Genomic DNA, 18101 nt, shown 5'->3' on the forward strand with positions numbered 1-18101 from the left:
TTAAAAACAAGGAACTGCAGATGCTGGTTTACAAAAAAGGACACAAAATGCTGGAGTAAATCAGCGGGACAGGCAGCATCGCTGGAGAGAAGAACTGGGTGGCATTTCGGGCCAAGACTGAGGAGGGTCTCGACAAGAAACATTACCCATTCCTTCCAGCATTTTTGTCTCTACCTAAACAGCGCCTATCTATCCACATTGCAGTGTGCCAGCAGGCTGGTGGAGCAGGCAAAGCACTTGCCACATAGCGGGCAGGTGAAGGGGCGCTGACCAGTGTGGACTCGCCGGTGCTCCAGCAGGTGGTCAAGGTGGGTGAAGCCCTTACCACAGGACGGGCAGGGAAGGGACGCTCACCGTTGTGGGTACGCCGGTGTTGCCACAGGCTGGACATGCGGGTGAAACCCTTGCCACACTCAGCGCACACAAAGGGTCTCTCTCTGGTGTGTATCCGCTGGTGCTCCTGCAGCCCCCATGCTCTGTTGTCACAGTGGGAGCAGCTGCTCGCCGGCGTGGGCCCGCCGGTGCTGCCGCAACCCCCGCGAGTTGTCAAACGTCTCACCACAGTACGGGCAGTCGTAGCGCTGGCCACTGGTGTGCACGTGCTGGTGAGACAGGGCATGCGAGACCATGGAAAAGCGCTCTCCACACACCGGGCTGGGGATGGGACGGTTGCCGGCGTGCACCCGCTGGTGGGACAGCAGCCTGGTGGTACAGGTGAAGCCCTTGCCGCACTGGGTACAGGTGTATGGGCGCTCGCCGGTGTGGGTGCGCTGGTGTTTCAGCAGCTTGGTGGAGCAGATGAAGCCCTTGCCGCACTGGGCACAGGTGTAGGGACGCTCGCCAGTGTGGGTGCGCTGGTGCTCCATCATGTAGCTGGAGTGGGTGAAGCTCTTGCCGCATTGGGCACAGGTGTAGGGACGCTCGCCGGTGTGGGTGCGCTGGTGCTTCAGCAAGTTGCTGGATTGGGTGAAGCCCTTGCTGCACTGGGCACAGGTGTAGGGACGCTTGCCGGTGTGGGTGCGTTGGTGCACCTGCAGGCTGCTGGAGCGGGTGAAGTCCATGCCACAGTCGCTGCAGGTGTAGGGCCGCTCCCCAGTGTGCTCGCGCTTGTGCACCTTCAGGTTCATGGACGACTTGAAGCCTTTGCTGCAGTCGGAGCATGTGAAGGGCCGCTCACTGCTGTGCACCCGCCAGTGGTCCCGCAGCCCCGACAACTGGGTAAAGCTCTTGCCGCAGGTGGAGCAGCCATAGGGCTTCTCGCCCGTGTGAACCCGCCGGTGGGCCTTCAGGACATTGGCAGTCTTGAAACTCCGAGCAGTCGAAGGGGCGTTCACCCGTGTGCATCCACCGGTGGGTCTCCAGCTTGCTCGGGCACTGCCAGGCCTTGCCACACACGTCACACTCAGAACGCTTCTCCTTGTTGTGCCCCGCCATGTGGTCCTCCACCGAAGCTCAGCCCCTTGAAGCCCAGCCCGCGCACCGAGCAGATGGGGGGCTCACCGGCACCCTGGGGAGGGGAGAGTGGGGGAATGTGAGGGGAGAGGAGGGGGTGAAGAAGCAAGTGGGAAAAAGGGGGGGTCGCACTGACCTGGGGGTTGCTGAGCATCCGGGCACTGAGTTGAGCCGAGAGAGGTGTATAGAGAGAAAGACAGAGAGAGAGAAAGACAGAGAGAGAGATAAAGGCAGAGAAAGATAGACAGAGAGAGAGAGACAGAGAGAGAGAGACAGAGAGAGACAGAGAGAGACAGAGAGATACACTCTCAATTTACCCTGAATGGTATCATTATTGAACACACTATGAGCTATACGTACCTTGGTCTAACTGTTGCAGCATCAGGGAGCTTCAACATGGCAGTGAATGCCCTAAAAGAGAAAGCTTGAAGAGCTCTGTATGCAATAAAAAGAAGGTTCTACAACATCCAAATTCCAATTAGAATCTGTCTTAAAATATTTGACAGTGTAATCCAGCCTATTGCGCTTTATGGTAGTGAGGTATGGGGTCCGCTCAGTCACCATAGCTATATTAAATGGGGAAAACATACAACAAAGGCCCTGCATGCGGACTTTGGTCGGAACATTCTCCGTATACAAAGAAAAACACCAACAAACGCATGTAGGGCGGAATTAAGCACATACCCACTGATAATAAATATCCAGAAACAAGCACTAAATTTTTGGAATCACCTTAAATCTAGCCCCCCAGATACCCTCCAGTTTAAAGCCCTTCAAACACAAGAGGGGAGCCCAGAAAATAGTTCCCCGTGTCAGTTGGTACTGAGACTTACTACCCCAGTCAGTTAAACCCTATCCAGTTAAACCCTGACCAGCCTCAGATCAATACTGATCCCCAATCACCAGTTAGAGTGAACCAAATTATCAAACAATGAAAATAAACTTATTTGGAGCATTGGGATAAAGAAACCAAAAGCCAAAGCAGATTAGAATGTTACTGTTCCCTAAAAAAGATTATAAATTGGCAGACTATCTCTCAACTGTTAGAGACATAAAGCAGAGACAGACCCTCACCAAATACAGGTGAAGTGACCACCATTTGGCAGTTGAAAAAGGAAGACAGAAGAGATTTTGGCAACCAAGAGAAACTAGAATATGCGGCCACTGTTTGACAGATGAGGTTGAAACAGAGGTGCACTTCCACCTAAAATGCAAAAAAAAATTGACAAAACAAGGAAAACATACTTTGACAAACTCAGTCTGGCAAACACAGATTTTAAAGAACTAGATGATATATCAAAACTAAGAATGATCCTTGGTGATGGTAATATGGCATAACTTGGTGCACAATACGTAACAACATGCCATAACCTGAGAGACGGTGAATGACCAACATGCGCACATGCACGCATACACTAATTGAAATTAACAGATACTAAGAAATTAATACTGAATTGCTAAACTTGCTATTGTGTTGTACTGCTTACAGCTGCAAGAACGTGTAGCAATCAATAAAGGGCTATAGGTTTATTGCAAGTGTGTTTCTATATATATATATGTATGTACAGGGGCATATCTATCTATGCACTGTATAGAAACATAGAAAATAGGTGCAGGAGTAGGCCATTCGGCCCTTCGAGCCTGCACCACCATTCAATATGATCATGGCTGATCATCCAACTCAGTATCCTGTACCTGCCTTCTCTCCATACCCCCTGATCCCTTTAGCCACAAGGGCCACATCTAACTCCCTCTTAAATATAGCCAATGAACTGGCCTCAACTACCTTCTGCGGGAGAGAATTCCAGAGATTCACCACTCTCTGTGTGAAAAAAGTTTTCCTCATCTCGGTCCTAAAAGAATTCCCCCTTATCCTTCAACGGTGACCCCTTGTTCTGGACTTCCCCAACATCGGGAACAATCTTCCTGCATCTAGCCTGTCCAACCCCTTAAGAATTTTGTAAGTTTCTATAAGATCCCCCCTCAATCTTCTAAATTCTGGCGAGTGCAAACCGAGTCTATCCAGTCTTTCTTCATATGAAAGTCCTGACATCCCAGGAATCAGTCTGGTGAACCTTCTCTGTACTCCTTCTATGGCAAGAATGTCTTTCCTCAGATTAGGAGACCAAAACTGTACGCAATACTCCAGGTGTGGTCTCACCAAGACCCTGTACAACTGCAGTAGAACCTCCCTGCTCCTATACTCAAATCCTTTTGCTATGAATGCTAACATACCATTCGCCTTCTTGACTGCCTGCTGCACCTGCATGCCTACTTTTAATGACTGGTGTACCATGACACCCAGGTCTCGTTGCATCTCCCCCTTTCCTAATCGGCCACCATTCAGATAATAATCTACTTTCCTGTTTTTGCCAAAAAGTGGATAACGTCACATTTATCCCCATTATACTGCATCTGCCATGCATTTGCCCACTCACCCAGCCTATCCAAGTCACCTTGCAGCCTCCTAGCATCCTCCTCACAGCTAACACTGCCCCCCAACTTCGAATCATCCGCAAACTTGGAGATGTTGCATTCAATTCCCTCGTCCAAATCATTAATATATATATCGTAAATAGCTGGGGTCCCAGAACTGAGCCTTGCGGTACCCCACTAGTCACTGCCTGCCATTGTGAAAAGGACCCGTTTACTCCTACTCTTTGCTTCCTGTCTGCCAGCCAGTTCTCTATCCACATCAATACTGAACCCCCAATAGCATGTGCTTTAAGTTTGTATACTAATCTCTTATGTGGGACCTTGTCGACAGCCTTCTGAAAGTCCAGATATAACACATCCACTGGTTCTCCCTTATCCACTCTACTAGTTACATCCTCGAAAAATTCTATAAGATTCGTCAGATATGAGTTACCCTTCATAAATCCATGCTGACTTTGTCCAATGATTTCACCACTTTCCAAATGTGCTACTATCCCATCTTTAATAACTGATTCTAGCAGTTTCTCCACTACCGACGTTAGACTAACTGGTCTGTAATTCCCCGTTTTCTCTCTCCCTCCCTTTTTAAAAAGTGGTGTTACATTAGCTACCCTCCAATCCTCAGGAACTACTCCAGAATCTAAAGAGTTTTGAAAAATTATCACTAATGCATCCACTATTTCTGGGGCTACTTCCTTAAGTACTCTGGGATGCAGCCTATCTGGCCCTGGGGATTCATCGGCCTTTAATCCATTCAATTTACCTTACACCACTATCCGTCTAACCTGGATTTCACTCAGTTCCTCCATCTCATTTGACCCCCGGTGCCCTGATATTTCCGGCAGATTATTTATGTCTTCCTTAGTGAAGACAGAACCAAAGTAGTTATTCAATTGGTCTGCCATGTTCTTGTTCCCCATGATCAATTCACCCGTTTCTGACTGCAAGGGACCTACATTTGTTTTAACTAATCTTTTTCTCTTCACATTTCTATAAAAGCTTTTGCAGTCAGTTTTTATGTTCCCTACCAGTTTTCTTTCATAATCTATTTTCCCTTTCCTAATTAAGCCCTTTGTCCTCCTCTGCTGGTCTCTGAATTTCTCCCAGTCCTCTGGTAGGCTGCTTTTTCTGGCTAATTTGTACGCTTCATCTTTTGTTTTGATACCTTCCCTGATTTCCCTTGTTATCCACGGATGCACTACCTTCCCTGATTTATTTTTTTGCCAAACTGGGATGAACAATTGTTGTAGTTCGTCTATGCAGTCTTTAAATGCCTTCCATTGCATATCCACCGTCAACCCTTTAAGAATCAATCGCCAGTCTATCTTGGCCAATTCACGTCTCATACCCTCAAAGTTACCTTTCTTTAAGTTCAGGACCCTTGTTTCTGAATTAACGATGTCACTCTCCATCCTAATGAAGAACTCAACCATATTATGGTCACTCTTGCCCAAGGGGGCACGCACAAGACTGCTAACTAACCCTTCCTCATTACTCAATACCCTGTCTAGAATAGCCTGCTCTCTCGTTGGTTCCTCTACATGTTGGTTTAGAAAACTATCCCGCATACATTCCAAGAAATCCTCTTCCTCAGCACCCCTGCTAATTTGATTCACCCAATCTATATGTAGATTGAAGTCACCCGTTATAACCGTTTTACCTTTGTTGCACGCATTTCTAATTTCCTGTTTGATGCCATCCCCAACTTCACTACTACTGTTAGGTGGCCTGTACACAACTCCCACTAGCGTTTTCTGCCCCTTAGTGTTTCGCAGCTCTACCCATATCGATTCCACATCCTCAAAGCTAATGTCCTTCCTTTCTATTGCGTTAATCTGCTCTCTAACCAGCAACGCTACCCCACCTCCTTTCCCTTTCTGTCTATCCCTCCTGAATATTGAATATCCCTGGATGTTCAGCTCCCAGCCTTGGTCACCCTGGAGCCATGTCTCCATGATCCCAACTATATCATCGTCATTAATAGCTATCTGCACATTCAACTCATCCACCTTATTACGAATGCTCCTTGCATTGAGACACAAAGCCTTCAGGCTTGTTTTTACAACACTCTTACCCCTTATACTATTATGCTGAAAAGTGGCCCTTTTTGATTTTTGCCCTGGATTTGCCGGCCTGCCACTTTTACTTTTCACCTTGCTACCTATTGCTTCTACCCTCATTTTACACACCCCCCCCCCCCCCCCCCCCCCCGCCTCTCTGCTCACACATTTAAGAAACCCTTTCCCTTTAACTCCATCCTCCACTATCCCATTCGACACCCCAACCCCCTTATTCAGTTTAAAACCACCCGTGTAGCAGTGGCAAACCTGCCTGCCAGAGTGCTGGTCCCACACCTGTTAAGATGCAATCCGTCCCTTTTGTACAGTTCCCCCTTACCCCAAAACAGATCCCAGTGATCTAAGAATCTAAATCCCTGCCCCGTGCACCAGTTCCTCAGCCACACGTATACTTGTATTTATATTTATGCATTTTAAATATGTATGTTATGCTCTATACTTCGGCAATATAACGATGTATTTTATCATGCCAATAACGTTTTTAAAATTAAAAATTTGCAAATTGAAAATTGATAGATTGAGAGATAGGGAGATAGAGATGGATAGAGATAAAGATAAATAGAGAGATAGATAGAGAGATAGACAGAGAGCGAGACAGAGAAAGATAGAGACTGAGATATATATACATAGAAACATAGAAATTAGGTGCAGGAGTAGAGGCCATTCGGCCCTTGGAGCCTGCACCGCCATTCAATATGATCATGGCTGATCATCCAACTCAGTATCCTGTACCTGCCTTCTTTCCAAACCCCCTGATCCCTTTAGCCACAAGGGCCACATCTAACTCCCTCTTAAATACAGCCAACGAACTGGCCTCGACTACCTTCTGTGGCAGAGAGTTCCAGAGATTCACCACTATACGGAGAGACAGAGACAAATGTCTGTGTACATTATCCCGCAGTCGTTTACTATTTGACCGTAGAGAGGGGGAGGGGGAGAAAGAGATGGACCCGGCGCAGACCCGACCCCAGGCCCAGGCCCGGCTCCCCGAGCTCCGCCAACCCCAGGCCCAGTCACTGTCTCCCGGGTGCGAGGCCGCGGCCTGGACCCCCCGGCACCGAATCCCCAGCCAGCGCGCCCGCCCCGCCCGCCCTGATCCACCGGAGCCTCTCACCGCGTCCGGCCCGGCCCGGCCCATCCGGGTCCCCACTCACTCACTCACTCACTCACTCGCGGCTCATCCGCCCGCCCGCTGCCCGTTGCCCCGGAGACAGAGACAGAGAGAGAGAGAGAGAGGCCGCGCGGGCAGGGGCTCAGCCCGGAAATGACGTCACGGCCCCGGCCGCCCGTTGCCCCGGAGACAGAGAGACCGCGCAACGCGGGGGGGAGGGGGGCATCAGCCCGGAAATGACGTCACGTCCCGACCCGTTGCCCCGCAGACAAAGAGACCGCGCAACGCGGGGGGGAGAGGGGCATCAGCCCGGAAATGACGTCGCTGCCCCGGCCGCCCGTTGCCCCGCAGGCTGCGGGGCGGCCTCAGCCCGGAAATGACGCCGCGGCCAAGATGGAGTCGACCCGCACTGGACGGTGAGAGACAAAGACCTTATAGCTGTAAGATCTTTGGTGAGAGAGAGGAAGATAGGAGGGAGTTGAGGAGACAGAGTTGGGAGGGGAGAGGGAGAGGGAGAGAGATATCTGAGCGGTGGGAGGCTGAGAGGGGCAGGAATAAGGGGAGAGGTTAAGAGAGAGAGAGAGAGAGAGAGAGGAGACAGTCCGGGGGGGGGGGAGGGAGAGGGCGAGCGGCTGGGGGTTGGGAAAAGGGGTGAAGTGAGATAAGATAAGATAAGATAAGATAAATACTTTATTAATCCCCTTATTCAGGGGAAATTCTGATGTCCGGAGTAGCGGGGAAACAGGGAGCAAAGGGAGGGGGGAGGGATTCAAGGGGGAGTGGGTTTGGTGCCGAGGGGGATGAATTGGGGGGCAGGGAACTGGGGGGTCAAGTGAGTCAGGGAAGGGGGTAGGGAGCCTGGTGAGGGTTCACACTGTGTGGGGTGGGGAGGAGGTAGGAGGGAGGGAGCAAAGGCCGCCGCCGCCGCAACACGACCATCAATCTCGGGTGGGGCTGATGGGTGGGCGCCGGGCGGCCGGGGTGGTGGAGCAATGTTACAAAATTTGGGGATTTAAAAAATCAAGTCTGCAATTTATCCCATCAGATATAGGATAAAAAAGACGTTTAATTTGACAGCTAATCCACTTTCATATCTTCAGTATTAAAAAAGTTATGGCCGTTTTCATACTCGGAAATTAGCATCTTGTTCCCTATTGCTTTTCCATTGACTCAACACAAAAGCTGTGAGCGAGGACAGTCAAAAGCCCATAACTTTCTTAAAAATTAAGAGAACTGAATGAAATGTTCAGTTATTATAGATTAAAGCATTCTGAAACAAATATAAAACTTACTTGGATGACCTGAAATTAAAGCATATAATTAGTTAGTCACCTAATTGTATCTAATTACAAAATTGACTGTTGTGACAGAAATAGTAATAAACACCCAGACTGCCTTGAAAATTAAAAAATGTGATATTCTCACGATCAGAACTTTAATATTATTGTATAATATGCTGTAAGTCCGTAACAGATAGGGTGATCAGCGCAGGATGAATAGATTGGGGGAGTGGAGATGGGGAGGGCAGCACAGGGGATGTCAATGAGGACTGAATAGAGGCAGGAATGGGGATCAGTGCTGGATGTAGAGGAGCGGTCCCAGGATAATGGGGGGGGGGGGGGGGCGTACAGGAGAGAGAGAAGGGGGGCGAGGTATGGAGGGTCCTTTCTCCAGAAATATTAGCTGAGTGGTTTGTTTTATAGTGGAATGGATGAGAACATTCTCATGTCGTGTGGATATTTGAGGAATTTAGAGTTCTAATGACCCAGGGAAAGAAACTGTTCTTGAGTCTGTTTGTCTGGCTTTTGACACACTTGTACCGCCTTCCAGAGGGCAGGAGGTTGAACAGGAACTGTCCAGGATGGAAGGGATCTTTGATTATTTTCCTGTCTCTACAGAGGGACCGAGAGCTGGAGATGTCTTCCAGGGAAGGCAGAGGACAGCCGATGATTTTCTGGGCAGTTTTGATCATTCTCTGCAGGGCTCTCCTGTCTGCTGCTGAGCAGCCGGCATACCACACTGATACAATATGCCAGCACACTCTCGATGGTGGAACGGTAGAAGGTCACTAGCAGCTTCTCCTATAAACTGTTCTTCCTTAGCACTCTCAGGAAGTGCAATCGCTGCTGGGTCTTGTTTACCACCGCTGAAGTGTTGGCAGACCAGGAGAGGTCCTCCGCGATGTGCGTTCCCAGGAATTTGAAGGTGGAAACCCTGTCGACACAGAGCGGGTCAGGGTCCACTCTGTACCTTCTGTAGTCGATGACCATTTCCTTTGTTTTGCTGATGTTGAGTGCCAGGTTGTTGGCAGCTTCAGGACCTCGTCTCCTCCTGATATGAGTCCGACCACCGTGGTGTCATCCGCGAATATAATAATGGAGTTTGTGGAATGGATGGGAGTGCAGTCGTAAGTGTACAGAGCATAGAGGAGTGGACTCAGCACACAGCCCTATGGAGAACCAGGGCTGAGAGTTGAGGGTGGAGGAGCAGTGGGGGCCATTTTGACTGTTTGTGGGTGGTTAATGAGGAAGTCCTTTATCCAGGCGCATGTGAGAGGGGGGAAGTCTAAGTCTGACAGCTTGTTGACTAGTATGTCGGGGATGATTGAATTGAAAGCTGAACTATAGACAATAAAATGGATCCTTACATGGTTCCCCGGGTGTTGCAGATGACTCAGTGCATTGTGGAGGGCAGTGGCCATGGCGTCCTCCGTCCATCTGCTCTATAACAAACTGATGAGGGTCAAGGTTTGGAGGGAGGCTGGCTTTGATGTGCTGTGTAATTAATCTTTCAAAGCATTTGATGACGACTGATGTTAATGCAATTGGTCTGCAGTCATTGAGACTGTTTATGACTGGTTTCTTAGGGACAGTGATGATGGTAGCTGACTTCAGACAAGGTGATATAATGGCTTGTGTCAGGGAAAGATTGAAGAACTTGCTAAAGACCCCTGATAGCTGGTCTGCACAAGCTTTGAGTACTTTGCCGAGTACACCATCAGGTCCAGCGGCTTTCCTTGGGTTCCCCGACTTGAGCGCACGCCTCACTTGGTGAGCACTGTTCCTGGGGAGTGAGCGAACGGGAGCTGGAGGTCGGTGGGGTCAGAGTGACTGCATGAGGCTTCTTTGCCTCAAAGCGAGCAGATAAATGGTTTAGTTCTTCCGCCAGCGAGGCGTTAGCACCGTCAGTCACGGGTGAGTTTCCTTTGTAGTTGGTGATTTGCTGTAATCCTTTCCACACCTGCCGTGGGTTATTGTGTGTGAGATGGTCTTCCACTTTTTTCTTGTAGGCTTACTTTGTAGCTTTGATGCCTCTCCTCAGTTCTGCTCTTGCCATGCTGCATTGGGCCCTGTCACCCGATCTAAAGGCAGAGTTGTGGGTTCTCAGGAGTGACTGTACTTCACTAGTCATCCAGGGTTTTTGGTTGGGATAAACCCCGGATGCGTTTTTCACAAGTGACATTATCAGTGCAGTTTTTTATATAGGACAGTACAGTTTCTGTGTAGTCCTGTATGTCCTGTTGTTCAAATATATTCCATGCTGTACGTGTAAAGCAATCCTGCAGCTCAGAGAGTGCTCCCTCAGGCCAGGTTTTTATGATCTTTATGTCCGGCTTGGTTTTCCTCCTGAGGGAAGTATATGCTGGGATGAGGAGCAGTGAGAGATGGTCTGACAGGGCCAAATGTGGGAGAGGTACTGCTCTATATGCATGCTTGATGGAGTAGACGTGGTCCAGTGTGTTTTTCCCCTTGGTGGGACACTGTACGTGGGTACAACAGACTAGCAAGGTTAGCAAGTCAATATTAATTTCTTAGTATCAGTTAATGTCAATTAGTGTGTGCGTCCATTTGTGCATGTTGGTCATTCACCGTCTCTCGGGTTATGGCATGCTGTTACGTATAGTGCTCCAAGATGTGCCGTATTTCCTTCACCAAGGATTATTCTTAGTTTTGATATATCATCTAGTTCTTTAAAATCTGGGTTTGCCAGACTGAGTTTGTCAAAGTATGTTTTCCTTGTTTTGTCAATTTTTTTTGCATTTTACGAGGAAGTGCACCTCTATTTCAACCTCATCTGTCAAACAGTGGCCGCATATTCTAATTTCTCTTGGTTCCCAAAATCTCTTCTGTCTTCCTTTTACAACTGCCAAATGGTGGTCACTTCCACCACTTGGTGGATACTTTGGTTCACTCTAACTGGTGATTGGGGATCAGTATTGATCTGAGGCTGGTCAGGGTTTAACTGGATAGGGTTTAACTGAATAGGGGTAGTTAGTCTCAGTACCAACTGACATAGGTAACTCTTTTCAGGGTTTACCTTTTGGGTTTGAAGGGCTTTAGACTGGAAGGTATCTGGAGGGCTAGATTTAATGTGATTCCAAAAATTTAGTGCTCGTTTCTGGATATTTATTATCAGTGGGTATCTGCCTAATTCCGCCCTACATGCGTTTGTTTGTGTTTTTCTTTGGATACGGAGAATGTTCTGACAAAATTCCACATGCAGGGCCTTTGGTGTATGTTTTCCCCATTTAATATAGCTATGGTGACTGAGCGGACCCCGTACCTCACTACCATAAAGCGCAATAGGCTGAATTACACTGTCAAATATTTTAAGCCAGATTTTAATTGGAATTTGGATGTTGTAGAATCTACTTTTTATTGCATACAGAGCTCTTCAAGCTTTCTCTTTTAGTGCATTCACTGCCATGTTGAAGCTCCCTGCTGCTGCATCAGTTAGACTAAGTAAGTATAGTGTGTTCAATAATGATACAATTGAGATTAAATTGAGAGTGCGTCTCTCTCTCCCCCTCCCCCTCCCCCTCTCACTATCACTCTCCCTCTCCCTCTCCCTCTCCCTCTCCCCCTCTCTCCCCCTCTCTCCCCCTCTCTCCCCTTCTCTCCCCTTCTCTCCCCTTCTCTCCCTCTCTCCCTCCCTATCCTCGACTCAATGCCCGGATGCTCGGTATCCCCCAGGTCAGTGCGCCCTCCCCCTTCTCCCACTTGCTTCCTCACCCCCTCGTCTCCCCTCACATTCCTCCCCCTCTCCCCTTACCACCCCCGTCCATTCTCTCCCTCCCACTGTCCTCATCCCCGTCCCCATTCACCCCCTTGCCTTCCCCCCACCTATCACCCCTCTCACTCCCCCATCCCCCTGCTCACCTCCCAATCCCCCCACTCCCCCCCCCCTCTTTAAGTACTAGTAATGTTCACGTGTTAGTAATGTCCTGTGTGCCAGCTTGTTGACCCTCTGTGTTCCCCGCTGCAGGGTTTAGGAGCCACTGCTGTGGACGGAGAGACGGAGATGTGAGCGGCCATTGAGGTAGGCCACAGTGCCGGTGAGCCCCCCATCTGCCCGGTGTGCGGGCTGAGCTTCGAGGGGCTGAGCTTCGCTGGACGACCACATGGCGGGGCACAACAAGGAGAAGCGTTATGAGTGCGACGTGTGTGGCAAGGCCTGCCCGTGCCCGAGCGAGCTGGCGTCCCACTGGCGGGTGCACACGGGAGAACGCCCCTTCGACTGCTCGGAGTGCAAAAAGAGTTTCAAGACGGCCAATGTCCTGGAGGCCCACCAGCGAGTTCACACGGGCGAGAAGCCCTATGGATGCTCCACATGCGGCAAGAGCTTTACCAGGTTGTCGGGGCTGCGGGAGCACCAGCGGGTGCACAGCGGTGAGCGGCCCTTTACCTGCTCCGACTGCGGCAAAGGCTTCAAGTCGTCCACGAACCTGAAGGTGCACAGCCGCCTGCACACTGGGGAGCGGCCCTACACCTGCAGCGAATGCGGCATGGGCTTCACCAAATCCAGCAACCTGCTGAAGCACAAGCGCACCCACACCGGCAAGCGTCCCTACACCTGTGCCCAGTGCGGCAAAGACTTCACCCACTCCAGCAGCCTGCAGCAGCACCAGCGCACCCACACCGGCGAGCGTCCCTACACCTGTGTCCAGTGCGGCAAGAACTTCACACAAAACAGCCACCTGCTGGTTCACCAGCGCACCCACACTGGCGAGCGCCCCTACACCTGTGACCAGTGCGACAAGGGCTTCCCAAGCTCCAGCAACCTGCTGGAGCACCAGCGCACGCACACCGGCGAGCGTCCCTACACCTGTGTCCAGTGCGGCAAGAACTTCACCCAAAACAGCCACCTGCTGGTTCACCAGCGCACCCACACTGGCGAGCGTCCCTACACCTGTGCCCAGTGCGACAAGGGCTTCACCCACTCCAGCAACCTGCTGAAGCACCAGCGCACCCACACCGGCGAGCGCCCCTACACCTGCGCCCAGTGCGGTAAGGGCTTTATCTACTCCACCAGGCTGCTGTCCCACCAGCGCACCCACACCGGCGAGCGTCCCTACACCTGTGTCCAGTGCGGCAAGTGCTTCACCAGATCCAGCAACCTGATGGAGCACCAGCGCAACCACACCGGCGAGCGCCCCTACAACTGTGCCCAGTGCGGTAAGGGCTTCACCAGATCCAGCAACCTGATGGAGCACCAGCGCACCCACACCGGCGAGCGCCCCTACACCTGCGCCCAGTGCGGCAAGGGCTTCACCCATTCCAGCAGTCTGCTGAAGCACCAGCGCACATGCACCGGCGAGTGCCCCTACACCAGTGCTCAGTGCAGCAAGGGCTTCACCCATTCCAGCAGCCTGCTGAAGCACCAGCGCACCCACACCGACGAGCGTCCCTACACCTGCGTCCAGTGCGGCAAGGGCTTCACCACCTCCAGCAATCTACTGGAGCACCAGGGCACCCACACCGGTGAGCGTCCCTACACCTACACCCAGTGCGGCAAGGGCTTAGAAACATGGAAAATAGGTGCAGGAGGAGGTAATTCGGCCCTTCAAGCAAGCACCGCCATTCATTGTGATCATGGCTGATCGTCCCCTATCAATAACCCGTGCCTGCATTCTCCCCATATCCCTTGACTCCACTAGCCACTAGAGGTCTATCTAAAGGGCCTGTCCCACGAGCATGCGACTGCATGCGGCAAGCGCGACCTAACGTGGTCGCTTGAGCCATATGGCCTCGCGGAGCCGGTCCCACTTCGATTGGCGGAGCCATCTGGAGTTGTGCGGAGCTGGTCCCTACATCGCGCGGGGCTACGAAAAATGTACAAAAATTCGGTGCGGCAACAGCCTGCCGCATTGAGGCCGTACAACGGCCAGCCGCATTGAGGCCCTACATAGAAACATAGAAATTAGGTGCAGGAGTAGGCCATTCGGCCCTTCGAGCCTGCACCGCCATTCAATATGATCATGGCTGATCATCCAACTCAGTATCCCGTACCTGCCTTCTCTCCATACCCTCTGATCCCCTTAGCCACAAGGGCCACATCTAACTCCCTCTTAAATATAGCCAATGAACTGGCCTCGACTACCCTCTGTGGCAGAGAGTTCCAGAGATTCACCACTCTCTGTGTGAAAAAAGTTCTTCTCATCTCGGTTTTAAAGGATTTCCCCCTTATCCTTAAGCTGTGACCCCTTGTCCTGGACTTCCCCAACATCGGGAGCAATCTTCCTGCATCTAGCCTGTCCAACCCCTTAAGAATTTTATAAGTTTCTATAAGATCCCCTCTCAATCTCCTAAGAGAGTATAAACCAAGTCTAACCAGTCTTTCTTCATAAGACAGTCCTGACATCCCAGGAATCAGTCTGGTGAACCTTCTCTGCACTCCCTCTATGGCAATAATGTCCTTCCTCAGATTTGGAGACCAAAACTGTACGCAATACTCCAGGTGTGGTCTCACCAAGACCCTGTACAACTGCAGTAGAACCTCCCTGCTCCTATACTCAAATCCTTTTGCTATGAAAGCTAACATACCATTCGCTTTCTTCACTGCCTGCTGCACCTGCATGCCTACTTTCAATGACTGGTGTACCATGACACCCAGGTCTCGCTGCATCTCCCCTTTTCCTAGTCGGCCACCATTTAGATAATAGTCTGCTTTCCTGTTTTTGCCACCAAAATGGATAACCTCACATTTATCCAAATGATACTGCATCTGCCAAACATTTTCCCACTCACCCAGCCTATCCAAGTCACCTTGCAGTCTCCTAGCATCCTCCTCACAGCTAACACTGCCCCCCAGCTTAGTGTGATCCGCAAACTTGGAGATATTGACTTCAATTCCCTCATCCAGATCATTAATATATATTGTAAATAGCTGGGGTCCCAGCACTGAGCCTTGCGGTACCCCACTCGATGGGCATACGCACCGTCTCAACGCCGTATGCACCGTCTTGCTCGACCTCCGCACGGCCCCCGCTTCCGGTTTGGTCGCGCTCGCCGCATGCAGTCACATGCTCGTGGGACAGGCGATCACTCGACTTCCGCGCGGCCCCCGCTTCCGGTCTGGTCGCGCTCGCCGCTTGCAGTCGCATGCTCGTGGGACAGGCGATCATTCGACCTCCGCACGGCCCCAACTTCCGGTTTGGTCGCGCTTGCCGCATGCAGTCACATGCTCGTGGGACAGGCCCTTTAATCTCTCTTAAATCCATCCAGTGACGGCCTCCATTGCCCTCTGTTGCAGGGAATTCCATAAATTCACAACTCTGGGTGAAAACGTTTTTTTCTCACCTCAGTCTTAAATGACCTCCCCATTATTCTAAGACTGTGGCCCCTGGTTCTGGACTCGCCCAACATTGGGAACATTTTTTTGCATCTAGCTTGCCCAGTCCTTTTATAAGTTTCTATAAGATATCCCCTCATCCTTCTCAACTCCAGTGAATACAAGCCTAGTCTTTTCAATCTTTCCTCATATGACAGTCCTGCCATCCCAGGGATCAATCTCGTGAACCTAAGCTGCACTACCTCAATCACGAAGATGTCCTTCCTCAAATTACGAGACCAAAACTGTACACAATACTCCAGATGTGATCTCACCAGAGCCCTGTACAACTGCAGAAGAACCTCTTTACTCCTATACTGAAATCCTCTTGTTATGAAGGCCAACATTCCATTAGCTTTCTTCACTGCCTGATGTACCTGCAAGGCAACTTTCAGTGACCGGTGTACAAGGACGCCCAGGTCTCGCTGCATCTCCCCCTAACCCCATTGAGATCATAATCTGCCCCCTTGTTTTTGCCGCCAAAGTGGATAACCTCACATTTATCTATATTATACTGCATCTGCCCACTCACTCAACCTGTCCAGGTCACCCTGCAACCACCTAACATCCTCTTCACAGTTCCCACTGCCACCCAGCTTTGTGTCATCCACAAACTTGCTAGTGTTGCTCCTAATTCGCTCTTCCAAATCATTAATATACATGGTGCTACCTACTGTAACTGAAGCTTGAACTCAGGACTAGATGAAAAGTTATACTTTATAATCTACGAACCCATCTCCAATGATGTATTATTAGTATATCATTCCATTCTTTTTTTTATCTTGACATTTGTGGTTTTTTTTTTCTTACTTTCTATCTATAAAAAAAAACTAGATGCAGAATCAGTCCACAATTGATAATATTAATAATGTACGACTGATATACGTTTTCTCACTCGCTCCTTTCTTGAAAAGTGGGATAACATTATTTATCCTCCAATCCACAGGAACTGATCCTGAATCTATTGAACATTGGAAAATGATCACCAATGTGTCCTATTTCTAGAGCCACCTCCCTGAGGACCCTGGGATGCAGACCATTAGGCCCAGGGGATTTATCATCCTTCAGTCCCATTAGCCTACCCAATACTATTTCTCACCTAATGAAAATTTATTTCAGTTCCTCTACTTCCTTAGATCCTCGGACCTCCAGTACATCTGGGAGATTGTTTGTGTCTTCCTTAGTGAAGACAGATCCGAAGTACCTATTCAATTCTTCTGCCATTTCCTTGTTGCCCATAATAATTTCACCCGTGTCTGTCTTCAAGGGACCCACATTTGACTTTGCTATTTTTCCCTTAACATATCGAAAGAAGCTTTTACTGTCCTTTATATTCCTGGCCAGCTTCCCTTCGTACTTCACCTTTTCAGCCCGTATTGCCCGTTTTGTTTCCTTCTTTTGTTCTATGTAAGTTTCCAAATCCTCTGGCTTCCGGCTACTCTTTGCTGTGTTATACATCTTTTCTTTTAGTTTTATTCTATCCCTAACTTCTCTTGTCAGCCACAGTTGCCTCCTACTCCCCTTAGAATATTTTTTCCTTTTTGGAATGAAATGATCCTGCGTGTTCCGGATTATGCCGATAAATTCCTGCCATTGCTGTCCCATCATCATTCCTGCTAGGATCCCTTTCCAGTCTACCTTGGCCAGCACCCCGATCATGCCTTCATAGTCCCCTTTGTTCAACTGCATCACTGACACTTCCAATGTAACGTTTTCCTTCTCAAATTGCAGATTAAAACTAATCATATTATGATCACTACCTCCAAACGGTTCCTTTACCTCGAGTTCTCTTATCATATCTGATTCATTGGACAACACTAAATCCAGAATTGCCTTTTCTCTGGTCGGCTCCATTACAAGCTGCTCTAAGAATCCATCTCGGAGGCATTCTACAAACTCTCTTTCTTGGGGTCCTGAACCAACCTGATTTTCCCAGTCTACCTGCATATTGAAATCCCCCATCACCACAGCGGCATTACCTTTGTTACATGCCAGTTTTAACTTCTGCTGCAACTTACACCCTACATCCGGGTTACTATTTGGGGGTCTGTACATAACACCAATGAATGTCTTCTTGCACTTACAATTCATCAACTCAATCCACAGTGACTCCACCTCATCAATCCCCATGTCTTCCCTCGCAAGGGACTTAATTCCATCCCTCTCCAGCAGAGCTACCCCCCCTCCTCTGCCCACCTGCCTGTCCTTTCTATAGGATGTATAACCCTGAATATTAAGTTCCCAGGCCCGATCCTCCTGCAGCCACGTCTCAGTAATCCCCACAAATCATATCTACCAACCTCCAACTGAGCCTCAACCTCATCTACTTTACTTCTTATACTTCACGCATTCATATACAGTACTTTTAATTTCTTACGCATCTCACCTTTCACATCGATCCTTATTACACTTGG

General features: G+C 49.6%; 2 protein-coding genes across 2 annotated transcripts in view; both read left to right on the forward strand.

The window, feature by feature from the left end:
• Positions 1-18101, forward strand: part of LOC116969375 (zinc finger protein 615-like) — an 864645-nt gene that overhangs the window by 809141 nt on the left and 37403 nt on the right. The window lies entirely within an intron of this gene.
• Positions 12413-17423, forward strand: LOC116969371 (zinc finger protein 135-like). The gene is made up of 2 exons (XM_033016235.1): positions 12413-13844; positions 17419-17423. The coding sequence occupies exons 1-2, from the start codon at positions 12479-12481 to the stop codon at positions 17421-17423; spliced, it is 1371 nt and encodes a 456-aa protein (XP_032872126.1). The 5' UTR covers positions 12413-12478.

Source organism: Amblyraja radiata, unplaced genomic scaffold, assembly GCF_010909765.2.
Source record: "Amblyraja radiata isolate CabotCenter1 unplaced genomic scaffold, sAmbRad1.1.pri S31, whole genome shotgun sequence".
NCBI classification, from domain to species: Eukaryota; Metazoa; Chordata; class Chondrichthyes; order Rajiformes; family Rajidae; genus Amblyraja; species Amblyraja radiata.

Excerpts from the sequence above, each read along its gene's own strand:
- LOC116969371 (XM_033016235.1), top strand. The coding sequence starts at position 12,479 with ATGGCGGGGCACAACAAGGAGAAGCGTTATGAGTGCGACGTGTGTGGC.